This window comes from Dromiciops gliroides, chromosome 3 (genome assembly GCF_019393635.1).
Source record: "Dromiciops gliroides isolate mDroGli1 chromosome 3, mDroGli1.pri, whole genome shotgun sequence".
NCBI lineage: Eukaryota > Metazoa > Chordata > Mammalia > Microbiotheria > Microbiotheriidae > Dromiciops > Dromiciops gliroides.
This window is the reverse complement of record NC_057863.1, coordinates 404284068-404312064: the sequence shown is the minus strand read 5'-3', so window position 1 is coordinate 404312064 and position 27997 is coordinate 404284068. Positions and strand designations below refer to the sequence as shown.

The 27997-nt window shown below is 40.3% G+C and overlaps 1 protein-coding gene across 1 annotated transcript; it reads right to left on the bottom strand.

Moving 5' to 3' along the window:
* On the bottom strand, nt 1–23431 carry LOC122747695 (von Willebrand factor A domain-containing protein 5A-like). Its single transcript, XM_043993579.1, is given in 17 exon segments — nt 1–108; nt 1007–1133; nt 3702–3858; nt 13600–13660; nt 15697–15908; nt 16124–16224; nt 16865–17029; nt 17665–17779; nt 18074–18153; nt 19126–19266; nt 19459–19551; nt 19834–20000; nt 21676–21790; nt 22101–22276; nt 22439–22661; nt 23056–23258; nt 23380–23431. Coding segments are annotated over 17 exon segments (2259 nt in total). The 5' UTR covers nt 23423–23431; the 3' UTR covers nt 1–28.
* Between the last annotated feature and the right edge of the window lie 4566 nt (nt 23432–27997).

The following is a 27997-nucleotide window of genomic DNA, read 5'->3' as shown; positions in this document are numbered from 1 at the left end:
CCAAAGATAAACACTTTCATTTCTACTCTCACAGGCCAGAGACAGCAGGATCCACAGATGATTTCAGGAGTGCATTGGCTACTTTGATACATTCACCTAGGGAAGAATCTATAAACAAAAGCAGATAAGTGCCAGGAAAAGGATGCCTAGCTACCCTTACTCCCATTCTGCCCTCCTCTAACCATTTCTAGCCCTAGAAAACATTCATCACACATTTATTATGCTTAGCAGAAAGCACTCTATTAGGCACTGCTGTATTTCCCACCAGAGTCATGCTCTTTCTCTTTTCTCATCCCTAAGTTCCCCTTTCATTTTTCCCATCCACACAAACACTTTCAATGTAAAATTCTTTTTTTTTTTTTTTTGCAGGGCAATGAAGGTTAAGTGCCTTGCCCAGGGTCACACAGCTTGTAAGTGTCAAGTGTCTGAGGCTGGGTTTGAACTCAGGTCCTCCTGAATCCAGGGTCAGTGATGTATCCACTGTACCACCTAGCTGTCCTTCAATGTACAATTCTTTTTTTTTTGTGGGACAATGGGGGTTAAGTGACTTGCCCAGGGTCACACAGCTCGTAAGTGTCAAGTGTCTGAGGCCGGATTTGAACTCAGGTACTCCTGAATCCAGGGCCAGTGCTTTATCCACTGCACCACTTAGCTGCCCCTCAAAGCACAACTCTTGAAACCAAAGGAGTAAATAGCTGTTAGATCAGTCTCAGGCTCACCCTGGGGGCATCTATGGGACTAAAGTAGGAATGATGCCAGTAGCCTGGCAAAAGGAGTTTGAAGAGAAACAAATCTACTCTGTCTCCCAACCCTCTTCTTGTGTCCCCTCTATGTCCCTCACTCTCTGTGAGTCCTTCCTCTAGGTTGACAGACCAAAAAAGTGGGACAGAAAGGAATCAGGCAATCAATCCCTCCATCTCCCACCCTACCTATCTAGGTTAATGAGGTAGTATCCTGAGGGAATAGTAAATCTCATGATTTATGAGGGACAAGGTGGAATCCTTACCAGATTGAGACTGGATCCATGCCACAGCCTTCCTTTCCAGTAGTTCCCATTCTTCTCTCTGGTCCCAACTGGAGTTGTGCATCCACAGCACAGCCAAGATAGTAGCCCAGTATGAGTCATCTTTAGTCTAGATTATAGTATGCCTCAGTGTCAGGGAACCTTAGAAAGGGGCAGACAAACCGTTGGATGGCACCTAGCCTACCCAGGGCCATAGAAAGAACTGATCCTAGACAGATTATCTACTTCTTCCAGGTCCCTGCCCTTATTGCTCTCCCTCAATGAACAAGTACTTACTGCATACCTATACATGAGGAACTATGCTTTTGTTCCTCTTCATGTGATATAATTTACCCTATTCTCCTCCCCCCTTTTCTCTTCTCCCAATACATTCCTTTTTTATCCCTTAATTTTTTATATCATCATATTAACTTATACTCACAAACTCTTTCTATGTATACTCATAATTGCCCCAATAGAGATTCAGTTTTCAAGAGTTACAAATATCATCTTCCCATGTAGGGATGTAAACAGTTTAACCTTATTGAATAACATGGTTCCCCACACCCCATTTACCTTTTTATCCTTCTCTTTAGGCTTGTATTTGAAGATTAAATTTCCTATTCATCTCTGGTCTTTTTATCAGGAAAGTTTGAAAGTCCCCTATCTCTCTCAATGTCTATATTTTTCCCTGAAAGATTGTGCTCAGTTTTGCTGGGTAGTTGATTCTTGGTTGTAATACAAGCTCCTCTATCTTCTGGAATATCATATTCTAAGCCCTCTTATTCTTTAATGTAGAAATTTCTAAGTCTTGTTTAATCCTAACTGTGGCTCCTTCATATCTGAATTTCTTTTTCTGGCTGCTTGCAGTATTTTCTCCTTGCTCTAATAATTCTGGAATTTTGCTTGGAGTTTTCATTTTGGGATCTCTTTCAGGAGTTGGTCTGTGGATTCTTTCAATGACTATATGACCCTCTCTTTCTACAACAGTAGTGTAGTTTTCCTTGATAATCTCTTTTCTTTTCTTTTGCAGGGCAATGAGGGTCAAGTGACTTGCCCAGGGTCACACAGCTAGTTAAGTGTCAAGTGTCTGAGGCTGGATTTGAACTCTGGTCCTCCTGACTTCAGGGCCGGTGCTCTATCTACTGTGCCACCTAGCTGCCCCTCCAATAATTTCTTTAAAAATGTTGTCCAAGCTCTTCTTTTTCAATCTTGGCTTTCAGGTAGTCCAGTAATTCTTAGATTATGTCTCCTGGATCTATTTTCTAGTTGTTTTTCCAATGAGGTATTTTATATTTTCTTCTGTTTTTTTCATTCTTTTCATTGTGTTTGACCAATTCTTCATGTGTCATAGTCATGATGTTTCACTTGCCCAATTTTAAGATTGGGGGGGGGGGGCAATGAGGGTTAAATGACTTACCCAGGGTCGCACAGCTAGTAAGTGTCAAATGTCTGAGGTTGGATTTGAACTCAGGTCCTCCTGAATCCATGTCTGGTGCTTTATCTGCTGCACCACCAAGATACCCCTCAATTTTAATTTTTAAGGAACTATTTTCTTCAGTTAACTTTTGTACTTCCTTTTCCATGTGGCCAATTCTACTTTTTAAGGAGTTGTTTTCTTCAGTGGATTTTTTTTTTCCAATTTAGCCAATTGTATTTTTTAAGGAATTGTTTTCTTCAGTCAATTTTTGTCCTTCCTTTTCTAAGCTTTTGACTCTCACTTGCATAACCCTCATTTCTTTTTCAATTTTTCTTCTACCTCTATTATTTGATTTTTGAAATCCTTTTTTGAACTTTTCCATGAAGATGTTTTGGTCTTGAGACCCATCTTCTCCTTTGAGGCTTTGCATGTAGGTATTTTTACAGTGATGTCCTCTTCTGAGTTTGTGTTTTGGTCTGCCCTGTCACCATAGTAGTTTTCTATGGCCTGGCTTCTTTTCTGCTTTTTACTCATTTTTAGTTTATTTCATGACTTTTAAAGTTGAACTCTGCTCCTGGGGTACAGGGGGCACTGTCCCAACCTTGTTGTGCTGGGGGCTAGGGGCCTAGTCACAGGCTTTCTGCACCACAGACTCAGGGCCTCATGGCTTGCTCACTGTGCTGGGGTAGGCCAGCCTAGTAATACCTGTGGTATATATTGGGGGGACCCTGGGCTGGCATTTTGCCTTCTGTGATGGGGCTAGAGGCCTCAAAGCTGGCCTGCTGTGCCACTAGCCTGCTAAGCCTGAACCCAGGGAACTTGGTTGCTGATCTGTGCCATGCTTTAGAGCCTCCTACTGGCTGACCCAGACACAGTTTGTGCTGGGCTGTGCTCCCCTTTCACCCAATGAGACAGACCTTGCCTGAAGAGGTTCTATATTATCTTAAATTAGAAAATTGTAAAAGAAAAAATTAGAAAATTGTTTCACTCCATCTTTTTGTGGGTTGTGTTGTTCCAGAATCTGTTTAAAGTCTTGATTTAACATTGTTTCCAAGGAAAACTGGGGAGAGCTCAGGTAACTTCCTGGCTTTTCTCCTTAATCTACAAGAAGTATCTATGCTATGCTCCAAGGCCTAAAAAGTATTTCCATCATCTCTTTGTCATAGGCCATAGCTAATGGGCAATGACTCACATCATCCTACCCAAAGGTAGATTGCTCTCTCTTGCTCTTCCCCTGAATATATATCCCATACTATGCCCTCCTCTCTAGGATCTCACCTGGTCAGGCAATGCAGCCAATGCATTCTGAACACTCGCACCCAGGACTGAGGCCAAAGCTTCATCCAGTTCCCAGAAACCTTCTGCCTTCTGGAGGGAAATCAGCTGCAGAAGTAGAGAATCTGGAGGGCATATGTTTAAGGGAATAAATAGTAAACTTCATGTCACTCACATAGCAGCTGAGCAAAAATGTCATTCTGTAAAAACCTAATAGACACAAAGCAGGATACATTAGATGGGGAAAATGGGGAAGACTCCTTGCAGTAACCCTAGTTTGAGAGTTCCTACTCTTCATAACCAAAGGGCCTTAGACAGTAATTCCCCAGCAAATCTTTCCCAAATCCTTGTTGAGCCACAGGGCAATCCACCAGCTAGGCCCCACCCCAGTGCAGGCCAGGAATCCCAAACCAGCAGTAGAGCAAGGCCCTGCTCCCAGTGCAGGCCACCAGCTGGGTCCACCCTCATTGCTGAGCAGTAACCACCCCACCTTCCCCAGACCACCAACACTAAAACCCCACCCACAGTACAATCCAGCAGGAACCACCCCCCCCCCAATTAATACAAGGCATCAGCTAGGCCCTGATGCCCAGTGAAAGCCAGTAGCAGGTCCCCAGAGTGCAGGCACAAAAGGTAGGGGACAGTGTAAGAGCAGAGCCCAAAACTCACATAAAAATACAGTCATAATACAAGCAAAAAAAAATGAGCAAAAAAAAGCCCAAAAAAGAACTTGACTATATAAAGTGACTATGGTGACAGAAAGATCAAGGCACAAATTTAAATGAGAACAACAGTGTCAAAATGATGTGAAAAAGGAGGCAGCTTGGTGGCGCAGTGGATAAAGCACTGACCCTGGATTCAGAATGACCAGAGTTTAAATCTGGCCTCAGACACTTGACACTTACTAGCTGTGTGACCCTGAGCAAGTCACAACCCTCATTGCCCCACAAAACAAAACAAAACAAAAATTATGTGAAAAACATGCAAAGTCTCAAAGAAAAAAATATAAATTGGTCTTAAGCCCAAAAAGAACTCATCAAAGAACTTGAAAAGGATTTTTATTTATTTGTTGATAGTATTTTATTTTTTCCTCAATTACATGTCAAGATATTGTTAGCATTCCTTTTTTATAAGATTTTAAATGGTTTTTTTAAAGCATATTAGGGGGCAGCTAGGTGGCGCAGTGGATTAAGCACCGGCCCTAGATTCAGGAGTACCTGAGTTCAAATCCGGCCTCAGACACTTGACACTTACTAGCTGTGTGACCCTGGGCAAGTTACTTAACCCCCATTGCCCTGCAAAAAAAAAAAAAAAGCATATTAGAGAAGTAGAAGAAAACTTGGGAAAAATTAGTAAATGCAAGAGAATCATGAAAAAAGAGTCAAAAGCTTGGTAAAAGAAACACAGAATGGAAAAAGATAGACAAAACTTACCAAAGAGACTAACTACTTAAAAAAACAGAATTGGGCATGTGGAAGCTAATTATCCCATGAGACATTGAGATACTATAAAACATAATTAAAAGAATAAAAAAATAGAAAATATGAAATATCTCATTGGAAAAAAAATTGACCTGGAAGTCTAACAGGGATAATTTAAGAATTATTGAACTGCCAAAAAACTATGATCAACAAAAGTACCTGGACATCATATTTCAAAAAATTATCAAGGAAAACTGTCCCGATATAATAGAACCAGAGGATAAATTAGAAATAGAAAGCATCCACCAATCACCACTGGAAAGTGATCCTGAAATGAAAAGTCCAAGGAATATCATAGCTAAATTCCACAGCTCCCAGATCAAGGAGAAAATACTGCAAGCAGACAAAAAGAAATAATTCAAATATTGTGGAGACAGAGTCAGGATTACACAAGACTTAACAGCTTCTACAAAAAAGAACCAGAAAGTTTGCAATATAATATTCTGGAAGGCAAAGGAGTTAGGATTACAACCAAGAACCACCTACTCAACAAAACTGTGTATAATCCTTCAGGGGAAAAATATGGATATCTAATGAAATAGAGGACTTGTGGGGGCAGCTAGGTGGCACAGTGGATAAAAACACCAGCCCTGGATTCAGGAGGACCTGAGTTCAAATCTGACCTCAGACACTTGACACTTAACTAGCTGTGTGACCCTGAGCAAGTCACTTAACCCTCATTGTCCTGCAAAAACAAAAATGAAATAGAGGGCTTTCAAGGACTCCTAATTAAAACAATAGAGCTGAATTTTTTAAATTGACCCTCAAAAATAATATTCATAAGAAACATAAAAAGGTAAAACAGAAACAAGAGAAAACATGAGACTCAGCAAGGTTAAACTGTTTATATTCCAACATGGCATGGTGATATTAGTAATTCCTAAAAACTTTATCACTATAGGGGCAATTAGGAGCATGACAGACAGAGGATGCAGGTGTGTGATGGTTATGATGGGATGATATCCAGAAAACAAAATTAAGGGGTGAAAAAGAAGAGTGTACTGGGAGAAGAGGGAAAGGGGATAGAATGGGGTAAATTATCCCACATAAAAGAGGCATGTAAGAGCTATTAGAATAGATGGGAGGGAGCAGCTAGGTGATGCAGTGGATAAAGCACCAGCCCTGGATTCAGGAAGACCTGAGTTCAAATCCAGCCTCAGACACTTGACACTTACTAGCTGTGTGACCCTAGGCATGTCACTTAACCCTCATTGCCCCACAAAAAAAAAAAAAAAGAATAGAGGGAAAGATGGGTGGGTGGCAGGCAAAGCTTAAAACCTTACTGTCATCAGAACTGATTCAAAGAGAAAATAGCATCCTCAATTAGATGTAGACATCTATCTTACCCTACTGGGAAGTAAAAAGCAATGAGGATAAGAGAAGATGGAAGACGGCTGATAGAAGGAAGAGTGGTTTTGAAGAGGTAGTGATAAGAAGTAAAGCATTTATGAGGAGGGACAGGGTGAAAGGAAAGAGAGAAAGAAGGATATATTATGGAAACATAGGATGGAGGGAAATACACAGTTAATTGTCATTATTATAAATGTAAATGGGATGAACTCACCAATAAAACAGAAGTGGATAGCAGAATAGATTAAAAACCAAATCCTACACTTTGTCATTTACAAGAAACACATTTGAAAAAGTGACACACAGAATAAAGTTATGGGAGTAGAGCAGAATCTATTACTCTTAAGATAAAAAAAAATTAAGCAGGGGTACCAATCATGATCTAAGCAAAAACAAAAATAAACCCAATTAAAAGAGATAAGAAAGGGAACTGCATCTTGCTGAAAGGTACCATAGACAATGAAGTAATATCAAAACTAAACATATATATCCATAGTATAGCATCTAAATTTTTAAATTAGAAGTTGAATGAGTTGCAGAAAGAAACAGACAGTATACTACTGGGAAACCTCAACCTCCCTCTCTGAGAACTAGATAAATCTAACCACAGAATTAAAAAGAAGAAGAAGAAGTTAAGGAAGTGAATAGAAAGAATTCTGGAAAGCTTAGATATGGTAGATCTCCAGTTGAATTGAAACATACCTTTTTTTCTCAGCAGCATATGGCACCTACACAAAAACTGACCATGCATTAGGCCATAAAAACCACAACCAAATGTAGAAAAGCAGAAATATTAAATGCATCTTTTCAAATCATAGTGCAATAAAAATACATTCAATAAAGGGCAGTGGAAAGACAAATTAAAAATAATTGGAAACTAAATCATCTAATCCTAAAAATAAATGGGTCAAAGAATAAAACATAGAAACAGCCAATAGCTTCATTAAAGAGAATAGCAACAATGAAAGAATACATCAAAACTGATGGGATGCAGTACAAAGCAGTTCTTAAGGGAAATTTTTTTCTTTAAATACTTAAATCAATAAAATAGAGAAAGAATGTGTCATTTAATTGGGTATGCCAACTTTAAAAAATTAGAACAAATTTAAAATCCTTAAACCCCAAACTGGAAATCCTAAAACTCAAAAGATATATTAATAAAATTTAAAGTAAGAAAACTATTGAACTAAGAAATACAATTAAAAGCTGGTTTTATGGGAAGAAATAATAAAAAATAGATAAACCATTGGTTAATTTTATTTAAAAAAGGAAAGAAAAAAATCAAACCACCAGTATCAAAAATGAAAGGGTGGGGCAGCTAGGTGGTACAGTGATAGAGCACCAGCCCTGCATTCAGGAGTACCTGAGTTCAAATTTGGCCTCAGACACTTAACAATTACTAGCTGTGTGACCATAGTGTAACGATTGGAATAATGCCACCTGCTGGAGACTTACTGTAGAAGAGTTCTGCCCATGAAGCGAAGGTCTTTGAGGGCAAGACCAGGAGTCTTTTCTTTGGCATCAGGAAGTGACGCGGACTAGTGGGAGGAGGAAGGAAGAGACTGGCGCTCGGTCTCGCTCTCTTTCCTCGGGACTCTGGTGGAGAAGGGAGCTAGAAATGCGCTCTCCCTTTAATAGATAGAAATCTAGGCCTTTCTCTCTCTCTTTATCAAATTCTTATTCTCCTTAATAAATGCTTAAAAGTCTAACTCTTGCTAAAGCTTATAATTTATTGGCGACCACTCATTAGATATTTTAGACAGTTTAGCTAGAATTTTAGCCCTTAACAATAGGAAAGTCACTTAACCCCAATTGCCTCACCAAAAAAACCATGAAAGAACAAAAAATGAAAGGGGCAAATTTACCACCAAAGAAGCAGAAATTAAAACAATTAGTGGGAGCTATTTTGCCCAATCATATGCCAATAAGTTTGACAGTCCAAATGAAATGGAGGAATATTTACAAAAATACAAATTGCCCAGATAAACAAGATAGGAAATAGAATACTTAACCCCATTTTTAAAAAGAATTGAATAAGCCATCAATGAACTTCCTAAGAAAAAAATATCCAGGGTGAGATTTATTTATAAGTGAATTCTACCAAACATTTAAAAGAACAATTAATTTCAATACTATATAAATGAGTAGGAAATTGTAAGGAATTAATTATGATTTGGGGTTTTCATAACCCTAGCTTTGCTTTATTATAGTCAGACTAAAAAAATGTAAGCTTGAAAAGCCTAAGAGAGGATGAATGTGTACTTTGGGAGATAAATGAACAAACAAGAAGAACTCTGACCACAGGAAACATTTATTGAAGCTAAGCAACTAGCCTTCCTCTAACAGCTTTCCCATGCCCCTGTGGGTCCGGCTAAATTACACTGGGGTCAGCTTATGTGGGTGTACTGAGTGAATTGGAGACTCAGCATGGCTAAGAACCACCACTTCCCTTCCTGTGAAAGAGTCAGTTAAAGATACAGTTTAGTTTCAGTTATAGGGGTTAGGGATTCAGTGAAAAGGCAGTTAGTTAGGGAGTGTTCTGAGGGAGACAGAAGAGAGACGGGGAAGGAAGGCAGACATTTAGAGGAGCTGCTGGTGTTTGACCTTTGAACAAAAACAGAAGAGACTGCACAGCTGATTCTCCTTAAAGCTATAGATTTTGGGTGTGATGAGTTTGTTTTGTTTTTGAGGTAAAACTAGCTCTTGAGAAGTAGCTGGGCTGGAGGCAGGCTTGGGTGCCTAGGGCCTATTTACCCCAGAGATTTATACATTGTTTCTAGTTCTATTAATCTCACTTGTGTGATTCAGATATTGTTTTAAACTTATTCCCATTAATAAACCTGTTTTGTTTTTGAAAGAGGCTGGTTCTTTTCTTACCCAATATTAAGGCGAGCCACCCAATTAACTCTTCCCATACTAAATTTGGCCCTTAAAAAATATAGGCAACCAAGAAGAGCACCAAATTATAGTGCTGAAAACCTAAACCAGGAAAAGTGAAAACAGAGAAAACTATAGACCAATTTCCCTAATTAATATTGGTGGAAACATTTTTTTTTTTTAGTGAGGCAATTGGGGTTAAGTGACTTGCCCAGGGTCACACAGCTAGTAAGTGTTAAGTGTCTGAGGCCGGATTTGAACGGAAACATTTTTTAAAACTAAATTTAAATAAAATATTAACTACAAGATTACAGCAATATACCACTAGAATCATACACTATGAACATTTATATTGGGAATATACCTGGGCTGCTTCAATAAAGAAGACTATCAGCATAATTGACCACATCAATGACAATGCCAATAGAAATCAAATGATTATCTCAATACATGCAGGAAAAGCCTTTGACAAAATATACCACCAATTCCTATGAAAAACAATAGAAAGCACAGGAATGCAATCTTTCTTAAAATGATAAGTAATATTTATCTAAAAGTATCAGCAATCATTATCTGTAATTGGGATAAACTAGAAGCCTTCCCAATACAAACAGAGAGGAAGCATGGATGCACGTTATAACCATTATTATTCAATATTGTACTAGAAATGTTAGCTATAGAAATAACAGAAGAAAAAGAAATTGAAAGAATCAAAATAGGCAATGAGAACACAAAACTATCACTCTTTGTATATGATATACTTAAAAGAATCTTAGAGAAGAAAACAAAATGCTAGTTGAAGTAGTTACCAACTTTAGTAAAGTGGCAGGATACAAAATAAACCCACATAAATCACCAACATTTCTATATATTACCAACAAAGTCCATCAGCAAGAAAAACACAAAAAGAAATTCCATTGAAAAAGAATATATAATCTATATCAAATTGCTTGCCTTCTCAATAAGGGGTATGGGAAGGGAAGGAAAGAATTCAGAACTCAAAATTTTTAAAAATGATATTAAAAATGGTTTTCCATGTAATTGGGGGAAAATAAAATACTAAATATATATAAAGGGTGATTCATTAATAAATTAGGAGAGCATAGACAAGCTTACCTGTCATATGTATGAGGAAGGGATGAATTTAGGATTAAACAAGATATAGAGATCATTTGGAAATGTAAAATTGATCATTTTGATTATATTAAATTAAAAATGTTTTACACAAACAAAGCCAATGCAACCAAAATTAGAAGGAAAGCAGAAAAATTGGGGGGGGGATCTCTGATAAATGTCTCAATTCTCAAATATGTAAAGAACAGAGTCAAAGTTATAAGAATATAAAATAATTCCCCCATTGATAAATGGTCAAAGGATAGGAAGAGGCAGGTTTCAGGCAAAGAAATCAAAGCTATCAATAAGCATATGAAAAAATGCTCCAAATCACTGAGTAGAAAAATGAAAATTAAAACAACTCTTGAGATACCAGCTCACATACAAAGATTGGCTAATATGACATAAAAAGAAAATGACAAATGTTGGATGGAATATGGGAAACCTGGGACACTAATGCACTGTTGGAGTTGTGAATTGATCCAACCATTCTGGAAGGCAATTTGGAACTATGCCCAAAGGACAATCAAATTGTGCATATCCTTTGACCCATCAATACCACTACCAGGTCTATATCCCAAAGAGATTTTTTTGGGGGGGGGAGGCAATTGGGGTTAAGTGACTTGCCCAGGGTCACACAGCTATTAAGTGTTAAGTGTCTGATGCTGGATTTGAACTCAGGTACTCCTGACTCCAGGGCTAGTGCTCTATCCACTGCACCACCTAGCTGCCCCTTCCCCAAAGAGATTTAAAAAAAAAAAAAGGTGGGGGGAGGCACAACCTATTTGTACAAAAATATTTATATCAACTCTTTTTTTAGTAGCTAAGAATTGGAAATAGAGCAGATACCCATCAATTGGGGAATGGCTGAATAAGTTGTGGTATATGATTGTAATGGAATATTATTATAATATTAAAAAATGACAAGCAGGATGATTTCAGAAAAACCTGAAACGACTTATATGAAATGATACAAAATGAAGTAAGCAGAACCAGGAGAATATTGTACACAGTTAATAGCAATATTATACAATGAAGAACTGTGAATACTGCCATACAATGATCCAAAACAATCCCAAAAGACATGATGAAGATTACTATCTGCCTCCAGAGAATGAACTCATGCTTACTGAAGCATACTATTTTTCTCTTTTTTTCTCTTCCTTTCTCTCTGTCTCTTCCTTTCTTCTTTTCATCCCTCTTTCCTTCTATTCTTCCTTTCTTTTATTTTAGTCTTCTTGAAGAAAATAACTAATATAGAAATGTTTTAAAAGATTGCACACAAATAACCTATATCAGTTTGTTTACCATCCTGGGTAGAGGCAGGGAGGGAAGTAGAAATAAAATTTGGAATCCAAAATTTTTTTAAACATTAAAAATTATTTTCCATGTAATTGGGGGAAAATACAGTATTATTTTTAAAAAGAAATAAATTAGGGGAAAAGAATCCCTAGCACAATGAAAACACCTGACCATGAAATCTACTAATAGCAAATGGTAGAAAAACACAAATGGAGTAGGAATTTTTTCAGTAACCTGTGAGAATATACCATCTATCTTGATCTTCCTACCAGTCCCAAGTAATAGATATTCATGCACTAAATGACAGAAGAGAAGGTGAAAATGCTGGTGGAATGTCTCTTGACTCTACAACTTATCACAGAAAATGAAATAGTCTCAGAAAGAATAGAGACTCCTTTCTTGGCAGAGCTTGAGGTACTATGGATTTGGAATATTGCATTTACTGTCAAGCACAGCTGATATGTTGATTAGCTGGCTTTCATTACAATACAAAGGAAAGGGAATAGAGATATTCAGAAACAAAAGGGATATAAAAGCATATGACACCAATAAATAATTTTTAAAACAAGAAAAGAATGGAAGATCCCTTTGATACTGGAAATATTTTCCCCCTTTCCTTTTCCAGAAAATAAAAGAACAGAGGCTTCCTATTAGGTCATTTGACCTTGACTTTGCTAGCAACATTCTTAAATGTATAATTAAATCATGAATTTTTAGAGGTAAGAAGAGTTTCATGTTTCGGGGGCTTGAGGGTATCTAAAGAATAGGTGAATTTTCATATATGTTAAGAAGTTGGAAAGTTCAATGTAGAGAAGGAAGTGAAGAGGCACAACATGTAGAGCTATGAAATAAGTCTGACGGGCTTCCCATGGAGGTGGTTTTTTCTTTTTTCTTTTCTTTTCTTTTTTTTTTTGGGGGGGGGGGGCAGGGCAATGATGGTTAAGTGATTTGCCCAAGGTCACACAGCTAGTAAGTGTCAAGTGTTTGAGACTGGATTTGAACTCAGGTCCTCTTGAATCCTGGGCTAGTGCTTTATCCACTGCATCACCTAGCTGCCCCCCACCTTTTTTTTGTATTTTTTTTCTGGGGCAATAGGGGTTAAGTGACTTGCCCAGGGTCACACAGCTAGTGTCAAGTGTCTGAGTCTGGACTTGAACTCAGGTCCTCCTGAATCCAGGGCCGGTGCTTTATCTGCTGCGCCACCTAGCTGCCCTGCTTTTAGTAAAGCGCATTTCTTGCCTTCACAAGAATAATGTCACAGATCCACCAGGAAGGAAATCATTTGCTAAGTAGCCAGAGAAAAATGAGGCAAATATTAATGGTTGATGACTTCCTGACTGACACATCCTTTTCAGATAATCATAGAGTTTCAGAATTTCAAGGAACCAGAGTAGTTCTTGGGTCAAATTCCACATAACTCCACAGGAATCCCCAGTAAAACATCTCACAAGCCTTTACTTAAAGACCTCCAGTGAAGGGGTACCCACTACCTCCCGGCAGTCCATTCTACTTTTGGATAGCTCTAGTTTATAAGGTGCTTTGTGTGTGTGTGTGTGTGTGTGTGTGTGTGTGTGTGTGTGTGTGTGTGTGTGTATCTATCTATCTATCTATATATATCAAACTTTCATTTGTGACTTTCTAACTTCTAACTATGGCTTCTAGTTTTGTCTTCTAGAATTGTTTGTCCACATATCATGACCAATAGAATGCTTTTCTGTCTTCCTGAGAAATAAGTCTATTCAGGTACATGACATGAGACCCTCCTGAGATTACCTTACCTGAAAACTGCTGATTCTATGGGGGTAAAGGATGCCACCAAGACAAACCCAGAGTACATTCCTGAAGAATATGAAGAACTTAACAAGAGACTAAAGACCTGAAAACCACAGTTATGTTTTGTTTTGTTTTGTTTTAAATCACTCCTACCTGCTGAATGCAGGAGGAAAAAATCAAGATGGGAAATGAACAGATTCAGATTGAGACCAGAATTTGGGTTTCCAGATGATGCTGGCAAATAAGAACAAAAAGCTATTTACAATCTCTGTCACTACTTCCTCTATTTTCTCACGTCTATAGTTTTTCTTGCCTTCCAATCTTATTACTAACCTGAAACTATACTCTCCTCATGTGACTTCCTTTCTTAATAAACTCCTGTGACTCCTTGTAACCTCATATATAAAATACTAAGGAGCACTCCAGAAATATCTGTGATAGCAGATCCCAGAAAAGGATGAGGCTGTTTGGTACCAACCTGCATAAACAAGATTCCTCTCCTTTTACTGGGAGTCATAAAGTTAGGTGAAGACCAGAGCAGAGAAGAGAAAAGGAGAAAGAGCTGATGCTTAGCCACCAAGAAAAGTCCCACTTTGTGAAGAAAAGATATAAGGAACCAGGGGACAAGAGAGTCAAGCAAGGCCCACAGTGGCAGTATGGAAACAAATCAAGTTCCTATTCTTCAAGGTGTGTGGCCACTGGCATGTTCTCTCTATAGCTAAGAGATCCTCTCCAAGGAGCTTCTATCAATTTACATGTCAAAGTAGTCCCCACACCAGCTTTTCAGTGGGTCACCAAGATTTCCTTGGTAGGGATTACCCATCTACACAACATTTTACACCCATCTGCATAACTGTAGTTTAAGGGATACAGGAATAAAATGGCTATAATCTTAGGTAGTATGACTTTCTTAACCTGTAAGATTTCTGCTGCTAAATATTTCTTCCCACCTCTTTATTTCTTTCTTCTCTATGATGTTCCATCTTGTGGAAATTTATTTTGATTTGGGGACCCTACCTTTAGGCTGAGGTTAGAAAGCCTTAGGCCTTCAGGGTCTCTTCCCCTCCTCCTCAGCTTCAGCTGAGTGAAAAAGCCCCGTGGGCTACACAAGATGCCAGGTCAGACAGCTGGGGGAAAAAAAAAAGCCCCAGCTCCCTCCGACCTGAGTGGAGCTATCCGAAAGATCCCGGATAACCTGTGCTGAGGCACATGAAGTGGAAGTGCACCGCCCCACCCCACCCCCCCCAACCAGCCGCAGCCCTGGCTGGTGGATTAGCTTGGTCTGTGGGGGCAAAGGAAGCCCTGAGATTTGAGTGGAGAGAAGAAAAGGTATATATAGGCCTGGGAGTTAGACAGGAAGGAGAGGGACATACTAGAGGGTGACTAGAGGGGAGCTCGGACAAGGACAGAGGAGAGTTCGGTTCTGACAAGGAGACAGGGGCCTGAGAAGAGGTCAAGAGGGCGTCTGACAAGATTAGAAAGGAGAGACTGGGACAAGACAAACGGTAAGGCAGGACTAGGAGGCCTTATTACAAACCAGGGAAAGTGTAACGTGCCCTGAGGCCGGAGGCAAATAAGGCCTTTATTGTATTCAAGAAGTTCAAAGCGCAGCAGGTGGGAAAGAGATGCAGTGGAAAGAGACCTCAGGAAAGCAGTCAGGTTGTACATTTTATTTCCCTGTATTCTTAATTTTAAATAGTACCTCATAAATAAATTCTGCTTTATTTAGTTAAGAGCCTTCTTAATCTTTAGTTTATCAGTTTGGGAGCAGTGTGGTGGAACTTTATTAACAGCCCACATTAAATTAACGAAGTCAGATAGCCAAATAGTCAAAAGTCCCCAGATTAGTCATCCATAGTTTAGTCCCCCCCAAAATTAGCCCTAGTCATCAAAAATATTTTACAATCTCCCCTCTACCCAAGAGTTCCTTCCCACCAAACCCAATTGCAGCACGAAAGCTTCACCAATAAAGCATCTCAAAACAACAGCCAGGATCTCCAGAATTGAAAAGGACAGAAGACACCAGTATGATCTCTTTGTCTCTTGAATGTGAGTCAAGAGACTCAGATCCACCTTACCTTGTTAGTATTGGGCTGCCAAACTAGCAAAAGACAATGGAATATCCCTCCTGGTGAGGGGGCCCTGAATGGACTGGTTGAGCTCCTTATTGATAGCAATGTAGGCAGTGTGAGAAGAGACAACACTCGACTGAAGGCTGATATCCACCACTTTTTTCTTCTTTTCTGCACCATCCTCTAAGTTTCCATCAAGGGTCTGGATCAGAGACTTGGCAGCTAGGCAGTGAATGATAAGTCTGAAAACAGACAATCTTCTCTGCTAACTATGGGGACCTGGGAGGCAGTGCTAACCCCCAGTGTCTAAGGCTTCCCAATAACCAGGGAAAGCAGGTGGGCAATAAAAGGAAAAGATGTGTGGGTCCACAGGAGAGAGATTCATGAGAAAGGGAAGAAAAGAAGCCTCAAGAACAGGCAGGTGAAAAAGGAGGGAGGAATCACCAAGGATTCTTACTTGTCATCTGCTTTGGGATCCAGGCAGAATGGCACTGTGTTCTGGAAGCCAGCACCTTGGAGGGTGTATTGAAGGCAGACCTCACCTGCTGCCTCTTTGGACTAGAATAAGATAAGCAGAAAAGTCAGGGACTACACAGCGCATTGAGGGAAGTATCAAGGTCTAAATCACAAGCATAAGATCATAGCGCTAGAACTTTCAGTGACCTCAGAGGTCCATCCAGTCTGACCCCTTCATTTTTTTTTTAAGTGAGGCAATTGGGGTTAAGTGACTTGCCCAGGGTCACACAGCTAGTAAGTGTTGTGTCTGAGCCCGGATTTGAACTCAGGAACTCCTGGCTCCAGGGCTGGTGCTCTATCCACTGCGCCACCTAGCTGCCCCTGACCCCTTCATTTTAAATAGCAGGGAACAGAGCCCCAAAGGAACTCAGTGACCTGTCAAGATCATAAATCTTAACCATCTGAGGTGAGATTTGAACTCAGATCCTTCAAACTCAGAGCCATTACTATGGCCCACATACCACACTAGATCAGAATGGAATAATCAGGCAAAAACATTATCAAGTTCCAGGTATACCAGAAAGAAAAGGAAATTAGAACACTTGTTCCTCCCTTCCACATGCCATGGTCTAGATAAGCCTACAAATCCACCCACTGACAGAAAAGGAAAAGTCCAGGACAGTGTTTAGACATCAGCTACCACAACCACCAGCCCCAAAAGTAAGAATGTGGATTGACGTACTGTATTTGTGCCTTTCAATTGGGCATAGATGATTAACCTCTGACCCTGGAAGATGAGAGTAGGAGCTGGAGAGAGCAAGGTAGCCTCCAGCCCAGGGGGCAGAGTCCAGGTCAGGGAGATGTCCTGTACCACCGGCTGCAGGGCTCGCTTTAGGGACCTGAGGGCCTGGGGGAACAGAGAGGAAGCTGCAGAGCTTGAGGTGGGAGGGACACCTAGAAAAATAAGATTTAGAGCAGGGGGGAGGGGACTTGAGAAGATAACTAAGGGTTGAGAAGATATTTCCTCCTCTTTGGTCATGTGAGAAGCCAGGCCTCAACCCTCTTCCAAACTCCTGAATGCAGCACAGCTATGTGTTTCCCCAGTTCTTTTTGTCATTTACAGCAAAACTGGGAGAGTTGGATTTTTACACTGAAAATGAAGGTAAGCCCAAGTTGTAGAGCCAGAACCTCCAGGGAAGCAAGGAAAGTTCCCAATCTCTGAGGCTGGCCCCAGTCTATATACCTTTCATCCCCCCTTCATGTTCATTTCCCTTAAGCATCTGTCTGTCATGAGCAGAGTCATTCCCAGGGACCATGACTCCTGCTCCACATTCAAGAGCTCCCACATCTACAGCTGTCACATCCCAAGGCCCAGGAAGGGAAGGGTCCCACTTCCCCTCCCCACACACATTTCCCAAGCACCTAAACACAAAAAAATGCTACAGCACAGGACATGGGGACAAGGATGTATCCCTGCTCAGTTAGCTATTGTGGTGCCTCAGTCTAGAACAGATGCTTTTGGAAAAAATATAACCATGCCACCTTGGGCTGCATTCTGTCCTTGCCCGTGATGAATTCTGCAGTGCCCCCAGCTGCCCGAGCAATACCTTTAATAAGGCTGGTGGAAGCCCCTTCTCCAATTCCAAAGGAGAAACACCTGTAATGAGAAACAGCAGGCTGCCCAAAGGAAGTCTCAGGAAAAGGTTCCTCAGTCTACTTCAGTGGGGAATTTGAGGACAAATGCCTTAGGGGTAAAGTCCTGCTTAGGGATCAGAGCCCTGCTTTAGGTACCCAGCCCTCTACAGATCATCATCACAGAGTCACAGATGGAGAACAGGAAGAAGTTTCTGGGACTATCTGGCCCAAACCCCTCATTTTTCAGATGAAGAAACTGAGGCCCAGAGACATGGTGACTAAATATGTGTCAGAGACTGAATCCTGAAAACCATACCTGTGATCCTTGTTGTGGCGTTGAACTTCAGCAATGACCTGCTGGGTATTAGAAACTTCTCCATCTGTGAAGACAAAGAGCTGCAGAGGGAGAGAAGTAACCACAGATCCTGTTAGAGCCACATCAGGTCCCTCAGCCCAAGACTCAGATGACCCAAACTACAGCAGTCATCCATCCCATGGTAGAGCAGGCTGCCTCAGTGTTCAATTCCACATTAGTGCAGGTCTATAAAGAGAGGCTCCAAGGCCACTAAGCAGCACTCCTATAGATGCAATTTCAGCTGGGATATGGGGGGAATGGGGGATGGCAGGGAGAGGGTAATAAGCATTTATAAAGCACCTAATATGTGCCAGACTGTGCAGTGTATAAGTATCTCAACAACTATGGGGCACCTCGCAGGTTTCAGAGCCTCCTAAAATGCTTAGTCAGGCTCTTCTGTGAGGGGGACCTTTCCCTGGAACTTGGCAAAGACTTGGAGATCCAGTAGGAGAAATAGAAAGAATGATAGACTTGTGTGTCAGTAAAGAACTGGGTCCAAAGTCAGTTCTGTCACTTAACTAGTTCTTTGGCCATAAGCAAGTCAGTCAACCCAAACTTAGTTTGCCAGACTGTAAAGTGGAGATAATGACATCTGTTGGTCCAACCTCACAATGTTGTTGTAAGAGTCAAATGATATGAATTATATCATTATCAGTTATATCATTCCTTAAATATATCAAAAATTGCTAGATGAATTTTCAGTTGTGATGGTATAGCCAATAGCTCTCATTCCTAGTATAAGAGATAAGGCAATTACAACTTCCCAGTCTGCTCTATCATTTTAACTTGACAAAGATAGGTGGCACAATGGATAGAGCACTAGCCCTGGAGTCACGAGATGCATTCAAATCCAACCTCAGACATTTATTAGCAATGTGCCCTTTTGCAAGTCACTTAACCCTGATTGACTCAAAAAATCCTGATCACTGCTGACTTCATACAGGATTAAATGCTAAGGACCCATCAACAAAACAAGATTTGTATCTCCCTTTTTCACAGTCCCAGTTCCTTACTTGCAGAGGGTAGCCTGGCTTGCAGGATTTGCTATAAATGTTCTTCAGTGGCGCTAAGATTTCAGTCCCTCCCAAATCAGCATGTAGATCCTTTACTCTCAGTACCACATTCTCCATGGACTGCTGTGTGTACACCACACTCTCTGAGATACACACATACACATACAAATTCCATGAGTTTTTCTAACAGAGTCAGAAACTTAAGCCTATTTACTGATCTCATACTCCCCAGCTCCAAAGACAGGTATTATGCTACCTCTTCGTATACCTCCCTTAAAACTTTCCCTTTTAACCTCCATCCTTCCCCTGACCTCTATGACTCTAGCCAGAGACTCATGGAAAGAATGACTCAAAGAAGGATCCAAATCCATAAATATTGAAAAAACAGCCAAGAGGTAAACTCTTCAGCAGCAGAACCAGAGTTTCCTGAGAAAAAAGATAGAGAAGACATGTTTTTCTTTAAAGTCTGCCATTTTCCATCCTTGTGATACTTAGGTCTCACTCTGTTCTTCCCTCCATGATTCCAGCACCAGGAAGTAACCCTTAAATTGATCACAATCAGATTTAAGCCACCATTAGAAAACAGTCATCATGTTACAAGATTAACATCCCAATACGTTACAATATTTAATCCCACAAATTCCATTTTTACTTCTGAAAAAAAAAGGTATATGCAAGAGGTATGTAAGAGAGAAAAGAAGCTGGTACCTTGGCACTCTCTTTGTGCAACTGGCCACCTTCGTAGCTATGCATTGAGGAGGACATGCTTACTGAGCAGTCCATGAGGAAGATAAATTCTCCAGTGATTGCTCCTTGAGACTCAGGGATGCTAGGGTAGAAACTCACCATCATAGCTGGATCTCCCATCAGGGAACCTAGCCAGAGATAAAACAAATAAATAAAAGAAAGTATATATGATAGGTCCCCAAAAACAAAATGATGTGGAAAAGGAGCTGAGTATGGGTTGAGGGTTTCATTATTACACCTTGAGCTTTTATTTTTGGTTTGGATTTTTGTCCTAGTTGCAAAAGGCCTTAAGACAAACAAACTTACAAAACTGCCAGTGAAGAATTATATAGGAAAAGGAGCCATCAGATGCAGGGCATATATGTAAATCCCTCAACATTATGTGAAATACATCAGAATTACATTGGACTAAAATAAATGCGCTGGTCACATAGAAAGATTACAAAAGAATTAGTGAACAGTATATGATGGGTGTATGATACCCTTTGAAAACTACAGAGGAGACACACGGGATGAGAAAGCAGGAATAAGTTCAATCTATACCAGCAGAGGCAGAAGCCATCCTGATAACATCACTTGTTCAATCATTGGTTAAATAGAAAATTAAACATCGTGTTAACTTGTAATATTAGGGATAAAAGTACAGCAGTTTTAGATATTACTAGGCAACTAAAATAAGACAAATGGGCATTAAACTTTGCTGAAAGTTTCCTTGATAGAGGATGTTAGAATAAAATGTCCAGTGACAAATTTATCTGACCACACAAAGCCTATCAATTTATCCAAGTAGACGTGTTTTCCTGAAACTACAGTCAAAGAGGAATGAGTGATGGATTTTTGCATAAGAAACAGAGCTGAATTGCTGTCAGTGATCTTTGAAAAACCTTGGCAAATAAGAAAGGACAGAAAGGCCTAAAGACTGACAGATCATGGGAATGCCATATCCACACTATCCTTGAATTTCAGCAAGCTATTCAAAGCTTCTTATGTTATAACTATGTATAAAATAGTTATGCACTCCGTAATAATAATGAGATGCATTCATAATTAGTTACTGCTGGCTATAAATCCTAAGAATGATCAGCCCCCAAAGTCATTAATGGATCAAGGTCAATGTCCTGAGAATTTTCAGATGGAGGAAACTAGGGATCTGTCATTAGCCCTATATTGTTCAATATTTTTTAATCAATGGGTTAGAGGAAAGTATGGCTGACCAAAAAGAGGAAGGACTAGGTAACACATCACATAAGAGACTTCCAAAAGATCTCATCCAGCTAGAACTATGTGCCCAAAGTAATCACCTTAAATTGAAGATGGATAAAATGGAAGGTCCTACCAACAAAATGAATGGTGTAAGCACATAACAGGAAAGCTATGTTAGACAACAGCTTCTGTAAAAAGATCCTGCAGTAGGCAATAGGATCCTTGCTATCTCTTCTAATTCTGAGATTCTGGATCTGAGACTGTACTACATTATGATTTTATGTTAGGTCAAAGTATAATGGTATAACATACAACAGTAAGAAGAGTATCTGTGTTCTGTCCTTAAGTCTTATCATTTCTACATTTGGCATTATAATGAAATCCTTCCTTGTCCCCTTTTAGTAAGATACTGAATCTCCCTCTTTGCCTTCCTGAGAGCACCACTGTATACCATGGACAGAACCATCCTACAACTGTTTCAATACCTCTCTGAAATCTTTATTTCAGAGGAAGAGGAGGGAAAGCAAGTAGGACACAGGGGTCCTCATGCCTGGGAGATCTATCCTCAGCAAGGTGAGCAACTTCCTGAGATTAGCTCACCTGGTTTGGCATCAGCCTGGGCCAACTCCACAGAGACACTGAGTGTGTTCACCTCCCTGTAGTAAACCAGAATCTCAACATCCCGATCAAAATGATGCCCTTCAGCCAAGGAAACCTGAATGAGGATGGGGAAGAGCAGAGCAATGATAGGAAGAGAAGGAAATTCCAGGAGCTTCCTCTGGATTCCCAGGTGAGAGAACAAGGGACTGGAGAGTTAACTTCCCATTGCTGAGTGATGCTCTGGGATGGAGGTGGTATGGAAGGAGAAAGACCTTGGTCTAGAAGGAGGGGAAGGGGATACAGTATGACCATCTTATAGGTGAGTTCCGGACAGTGGACAGGAACTGGTAACAAAAAGGAGGGGGTCAAAGTATGGAAACAGGCAGGGGCACCAAGGCAATGATGCTCCCTGCCTAGTTAGTTACCTGGGCAACTGACTTGTCATCTTCTAAGTACTGCAGGGGACTCAAAGGACAGTTGGAATGGACCTTCTCAATGCCATGGGCAGAGCAGACATTGGCAGTGACACTAAATGTATAGGGCAGCTCCTTGCCAGCAACCCGGGGGATTTCAGAGGTGATGTTGCATGCCACAGCTGACCCTGCAATGAACCACCAAATAACTCAGGACAGTGATGACCCAGCAGGAACTAAGTTCCCCTTTCTCACCTAGGCCACAAGACCCAGGTGGAACCAGATAGCCCATTGTTCTTCCATCCACAATCCCACACCCCCTTGCTACTGGAGGACACCAGGCTCCTCACCTTGGAGGGGATAGCGTGGATTCAAGATGGCTGGAAGGACAAAACGAACAGCCCCATCTGCCTCAAGGGACAGTTCCTGAACATAGCTCAGAGTGACAGCAGCCTTCTGGCCAGCTGGTAAATTTCCTACACTGCAGCTGAAGATGTCACCAGAACTGCTATCCTGCTCCAGAAGGAAGGCTTGCTGGCCTTGGGAGATGGCATTCTCATAATCTTTCTGGGCCTGAGGGGCAAGAGGAAGAGCAGCAAGGAGGAAGTCTTAGGAACAAGTAGAAGAGGAAGAAAGGGCTTTGGGGAGAGAGGCAGAAGGGGAGATAATGAAAGGGGTTGCATGAGGCAGTGAGAGAGAAAGGACAGCAGGGTTAGGGTAGAAGAACCAGCCACTCAGGCTGACTTCTCTAAAAATGGTTTCAGGCAAGACACAGAGATTTAGGGTTGGAAAGCCCCTTAATGACTACCTAGTTCAATCCCCTCATTTTACAGAAGAGAATACTATGGGTAAAACATCAGCTCAATGAGTACAAAAGCAACTCAGTGTTTCCACATGAGACTACACTAAAGCTTAGTTATTTAACATGAAGAATGCAAGGGGAAGCCCTGGGTCCTATCCCTACTACCTGCTGCTTCTCTTGTGTTTCTGCTACTATCCTCTTCCCATCCACCAGGGCTTGGAAGCTATAAACAGCAGAGTCTTCATCCATGGAGAACACAAAGAATGCTTCCACAGGATCAGTTTCCTCATTCTTGTAGTCCAGGGTTGCAGACACATCTGCCACAAACTCATGGATAGACACAGCCACTGAGATGCTCTTAAGAGGCACTGAAGGAAGGAAATGCACATCAGCCCTCACTTTTAGCACCAAAGACTGCACAGAAGGGCTGTAGATGCCTGAAGTTCTCTCTCCTTGTTCTTGTCCTTCATGGACTCATAGTGAACTTACCTGGCTTCTTGGAGCAGGTGAGAAGACCACAAGGGATTTCCATGGTGAAACTCTATAAAGAGAGAGAGAGAGAGAGAGAGAGAGAGAGAGAGAGAGAGAGAGAGAGAGAGAGAGAGAGAGAGAGAGAGAAGAGAGAGAGAAGTGAAATCCCAAAGTAATCCAAAGATGATTTACCAACACCATTCCCAACTCAACTTTTTATTGGAGCCAGAATTCTCTTCCAGAAACAATCTACGTGTTTTAAAGCAGGGAAAAGTATCAGGAAAGAGGGAAAGATGGGATCAAAGTGAACAGTCACATCTCAATTCAATCTGAGATGCCAAGAGTCAAGTTCAGTTTTGGACTGAAGTCATCAACAATGGCTGGTTGGATGAATGACAAAGAATTTATTAAGCACTTACTAAATGGAAAGCACTGTGATAAAAGTTTAGGAAGCAAGATAGTTTCTGCTTTTAAGGACCTCATAGTCTCACAGGAACCTCCAATAGATTTTAGAGGTTTCCTAGTGTTTCAGAAAACCTGTAGAAATCTAGGCCTTGAAGTTCAACCTTTACTGTCTCTGCCCCCCTTGAGTGTGCTCTGAAAATCTAGAGTATCTGTCAAACTCTGCCTGCCTTTCCACTTCTATGTCACAAATTCTAAGCTAGAGTGATCACTTCCCCATCAAAGTTTCTGTCACTCCCCACTTACCCAATAATTCTTCCTTACTGGTGAATGTCAGATTGAGAAATGAACTTCTACTGCTTGGTTTTTCTGCTTTGTGAAGGATAAAAATATCATAAAAGAAAGTCAAATGGTATTAACTGTTCTATTTGAGTAAAGGGAGGGAGAAGGAAAGGGTTCCAGAAGATGTTTAGAGAATTGCAATATCTGAATCAAATTTGTGATGTGTCTCAGTCTCCTCATTTATGTCCTCTTTCCATTGTTCTGCAATGTGCTTTGATGACAATATTTACTATACCTTTTTTTTTGCTACCATTGGTCTTTATCCAACTCTTCTCCCCACTTGGCTTTCTAGCTCCATGTCTTGGATCTCCTTACCAGAGTCTCTTCTAAGAGAAAATTGTTAATATAATTATTAATGACAGAAAATTGATATGAAATCTTACTTGCCACTCCCTTAATGATCCTAGAAAATGTCAGGACTTCTGTAATACATTTACTTTGCCTCTCTTAAATTACTTACTTCAGAGCACCCTAAGTCCTCTGTGCCCAGAGATTTTACCTTTAAAGGAACCTAGGTTAAGCTGGATCTCAGGCTCTAATATGCTTCCACTGAAATTTGTGGCATGAAGGGCAAAAGAGTCAGAATGAAATGGTTTCCTTTATCAAGGGATTGCCAAGGTCCACTGGGGTCTCATGACCAGGCCCTACCACCTGATTCTACCTCCTCCTTCCCCCCTCTCAAAGTGTAAGTACCTTTCCCTGTGAATTGGCTTATGGAACATCCCTGGGGGTGGCAGGTTTCCTACTCTGGTACCTCAAAAAAAGACTTTTTATTCCTCAGTTCATGGCTTTGATTTATTTTAGGACTTGACACTCACTTCTAAATACACAATCCTAAGATGGCAGAGGAAAGGCAGCGACTCTCCTGAGCTCTTCCTAAGAACTCTCAAAATATCTTTAAATAATGCCATAAAAGAATTCCTAGAGCAACTGAACCCACAAAAGGACAGAGTGAAATATTTTTCCAGCCAAAGAAGACATAGAAGCTTGGCAGGAACGGTCTGTCATACCAGCATGGGTGGAACGCAGTCCATCTCAGGTAAGGCCAACAGATCTGGCCCCAATAAACCAGGAACAGGCCTTGGAAGGCACTGAGTCATCAGCAACAACAACTGCTTCTGGAACTCTCAGCACACAGAAAGTAAGAGGGTCCAACAATTGGCAAGAAGGAGATTACAGGAGTCTCTGCTAGCACTGAGGCAGGAAACTGTTGCTTTCCCCATACTTGGATCTAGGTCACAGTCCTGGGTAGCAATCCCAGGGTGGGTAGGAGCATTACTAGCACACAATAGCCTGTGACCCCAGTGGAGCAGGGACCCTCCTCACAGTTCCAGGGCAGAAAATATGGCTTGTGGTCATTTGCAGACCAGAGCATAGGCCAGAAGAGGAGTAAAAATACTTCTCCTTAGATCATACAACCTTGAAAGAACTGAAAATTTACACAAATCCCTAGAAGTTTCTCTGAAATCAGCTGCACAAACCCCATGAAACTTGGGACAGTGCACACTCTACCCTGGAACCAGTGCCCCACTTTAACAAAGAGTTAAAAGTCAAGAAATAGGCTGGGAAAATGAACAGAAAAAATATTCCAACTGTAGAAAGTTACTTTAGTGACAAGGAAGATCAAAGTACATATTCAGAAGAAGATAAAGTCAAAGCTCTTATATTCAAAGCTTTCAAGAAAAATATGAATTGGTCTAAGGCCGTGGACGGTTCAAAAAGGACTTTGAAAACAGAGTGAAACAGGTAGAGGAAAAAATGGGAATAGAAATGAGAGTGGTAAGAGAAAATGATGAAAAAAAAATCAATAGTTTGGTAAAGGAGCCTGAAAAAAAAACTGAAGAAAATAGCAACTTAAAAAAACCAATCTAGGCTAAATGGTAAAAGAGGTACAAAAAGCCAATGAGGAAAAGAATGCCTTGAAACACCAATTTGGGCAAATGGAAAAGGAGGTACAAAAGCTCACTGAAGAAAATAACTCCTTAAAAATTACAACTGAGCAAATGGAAGCTAATTAGTTTATGAGAAATCAAGAAACAATAAAACAAGACCAAAAGAAGGAAAAAAATAGAAGGAAACATGAAATATCTTATTGCAAAAACAACTGACCTGGAAAATAGATATAGGAGAGATCATTTGAAAATTACTGAACTACCTGAAAGCCATGATCAAAAAAAGGGAAAGCCTAGATACCATCTTTCAAGAAAGTATCAAGGAAAACTACCCTGATATTCTAGAAGCAGAAGGTAAAATAGAAATTTAAGGAATCCACTGATCAACTCCTGAAAGAGATCCCAAAACGAAAACTCCCAGGAATATTATAGCCAAATTCCAGAGCTCCCAGGTCAAGGAGAAAATACTGCAAGCAGTCAGAAAGAAACAATTCCAGTATTGTAGAGCCACAGTCGGGATGACACAGGATTTAGCAGCTTCTGAATTAAAGGATCAGAGGGCTTGGAATATGATATGCCAGAGAGCAAAGGAACTGGGATTACAACCAAGAATCACCTACTCAGCAAAATTGAGTATAAACCTTCTGAGGAAAAAATATTCAGCAAAAGAAAGGACTTTCAGGTATTCTTGATTAAAAGACCTAAGCTGAATAAGCTGAATAGAAAATAGGACTTTCAAATACAAGACACAAATGAAGCATAAAAAGGAAAACAGGAAAAGGAAATCAGAAGAGATGTAAAAAGTGTTTATATTCCTACATGGGAAGATAATACTTGTAAGTCAAAAACTTTCTCATTATTAGGACAGTTGGATGGTGAAAATATATATATATATATATATATAGATATAGATATAGATATAGATATAGATATAGATAGATAGATAGATAGACAGAGGGTACAAATGTGAGTTGAATATGAAAGGATAATATCTAAAAAAGAATTAAATTAAGGGGTGAGAGAGGTATGCATTGGGACAAAGGGAAAGGGAGAGGTGTCATGGGGTAAATTATCTCACAAAGAAACAGCAAGAGAAAGCTTATACAGTGGAGGGGAAGATGGGGGAGGTGAGGGGAAGTGAGTGAACTTTACTCTCATCAGAACTGGGTCAAAGACATATACACTCAATTGAATTTAGAAATCTATCTTACCCTGCAAAAAAAGGAGGGGAAGAGGATGGGGTAGAGAAAAGAAAGGGAAGTCTAGGGGAGAGGGTAGTCAGAAGCAAAACATTTTTGAGGGACAAGGTGAAAGGACACAGAGAATAAAATAAATGGCATAGGGAGAGACTAGGATGGAGGGAAATACAGTTGGCAATAATAAAAAAAAATTTGAAATTTGTCTGACAAAGGCCTCCCTTCTCAAACATGTAGAGAAATGAGTCAAATTGATTAAAATGAGTCATTCCCCCAGCAATCCCACTTTTAGGTCTTTTGCCCAAAGAAATCATGGAAGGGGGAAAGGGACCCACATGTACAAAAATATTTATAGCTGCTCTTTACGTGGTAGCAAGGAATTGGAAGTTGAGGGGGTGCCCATCAATTGGGGAATGGCTGGACAAGTTGTGGTATATGAATACAATGGAATACTATTGTGCTGTAAGAAATGATGAGCAGGAAGAGTTCAGAGAAACCTGGAGGGTCTTGCGTGAGCTAATGATGAGTGAGATGAGCAGAACCAGAAGAACATTGTACACAGTATCATCAACATTGAGTGTTGACCTACTGTGATGGACTATATTCTTCTCACCAATGCAATGGTACAGAAGAGTTCCAGGGAACTCATGATAGAAGAGGATCTCCAAATCCAAGAAAAAAAAAGAAAGAAAGAACTGTAGAGTATAGATGCTGATTGAACCATATTATTTCTTTTGTTTTGAGTGCTGTTGGTTTTTTTTTTTTCTTTCTATTTTGAGGTTTTGCATCACTGCTCTGATTCTT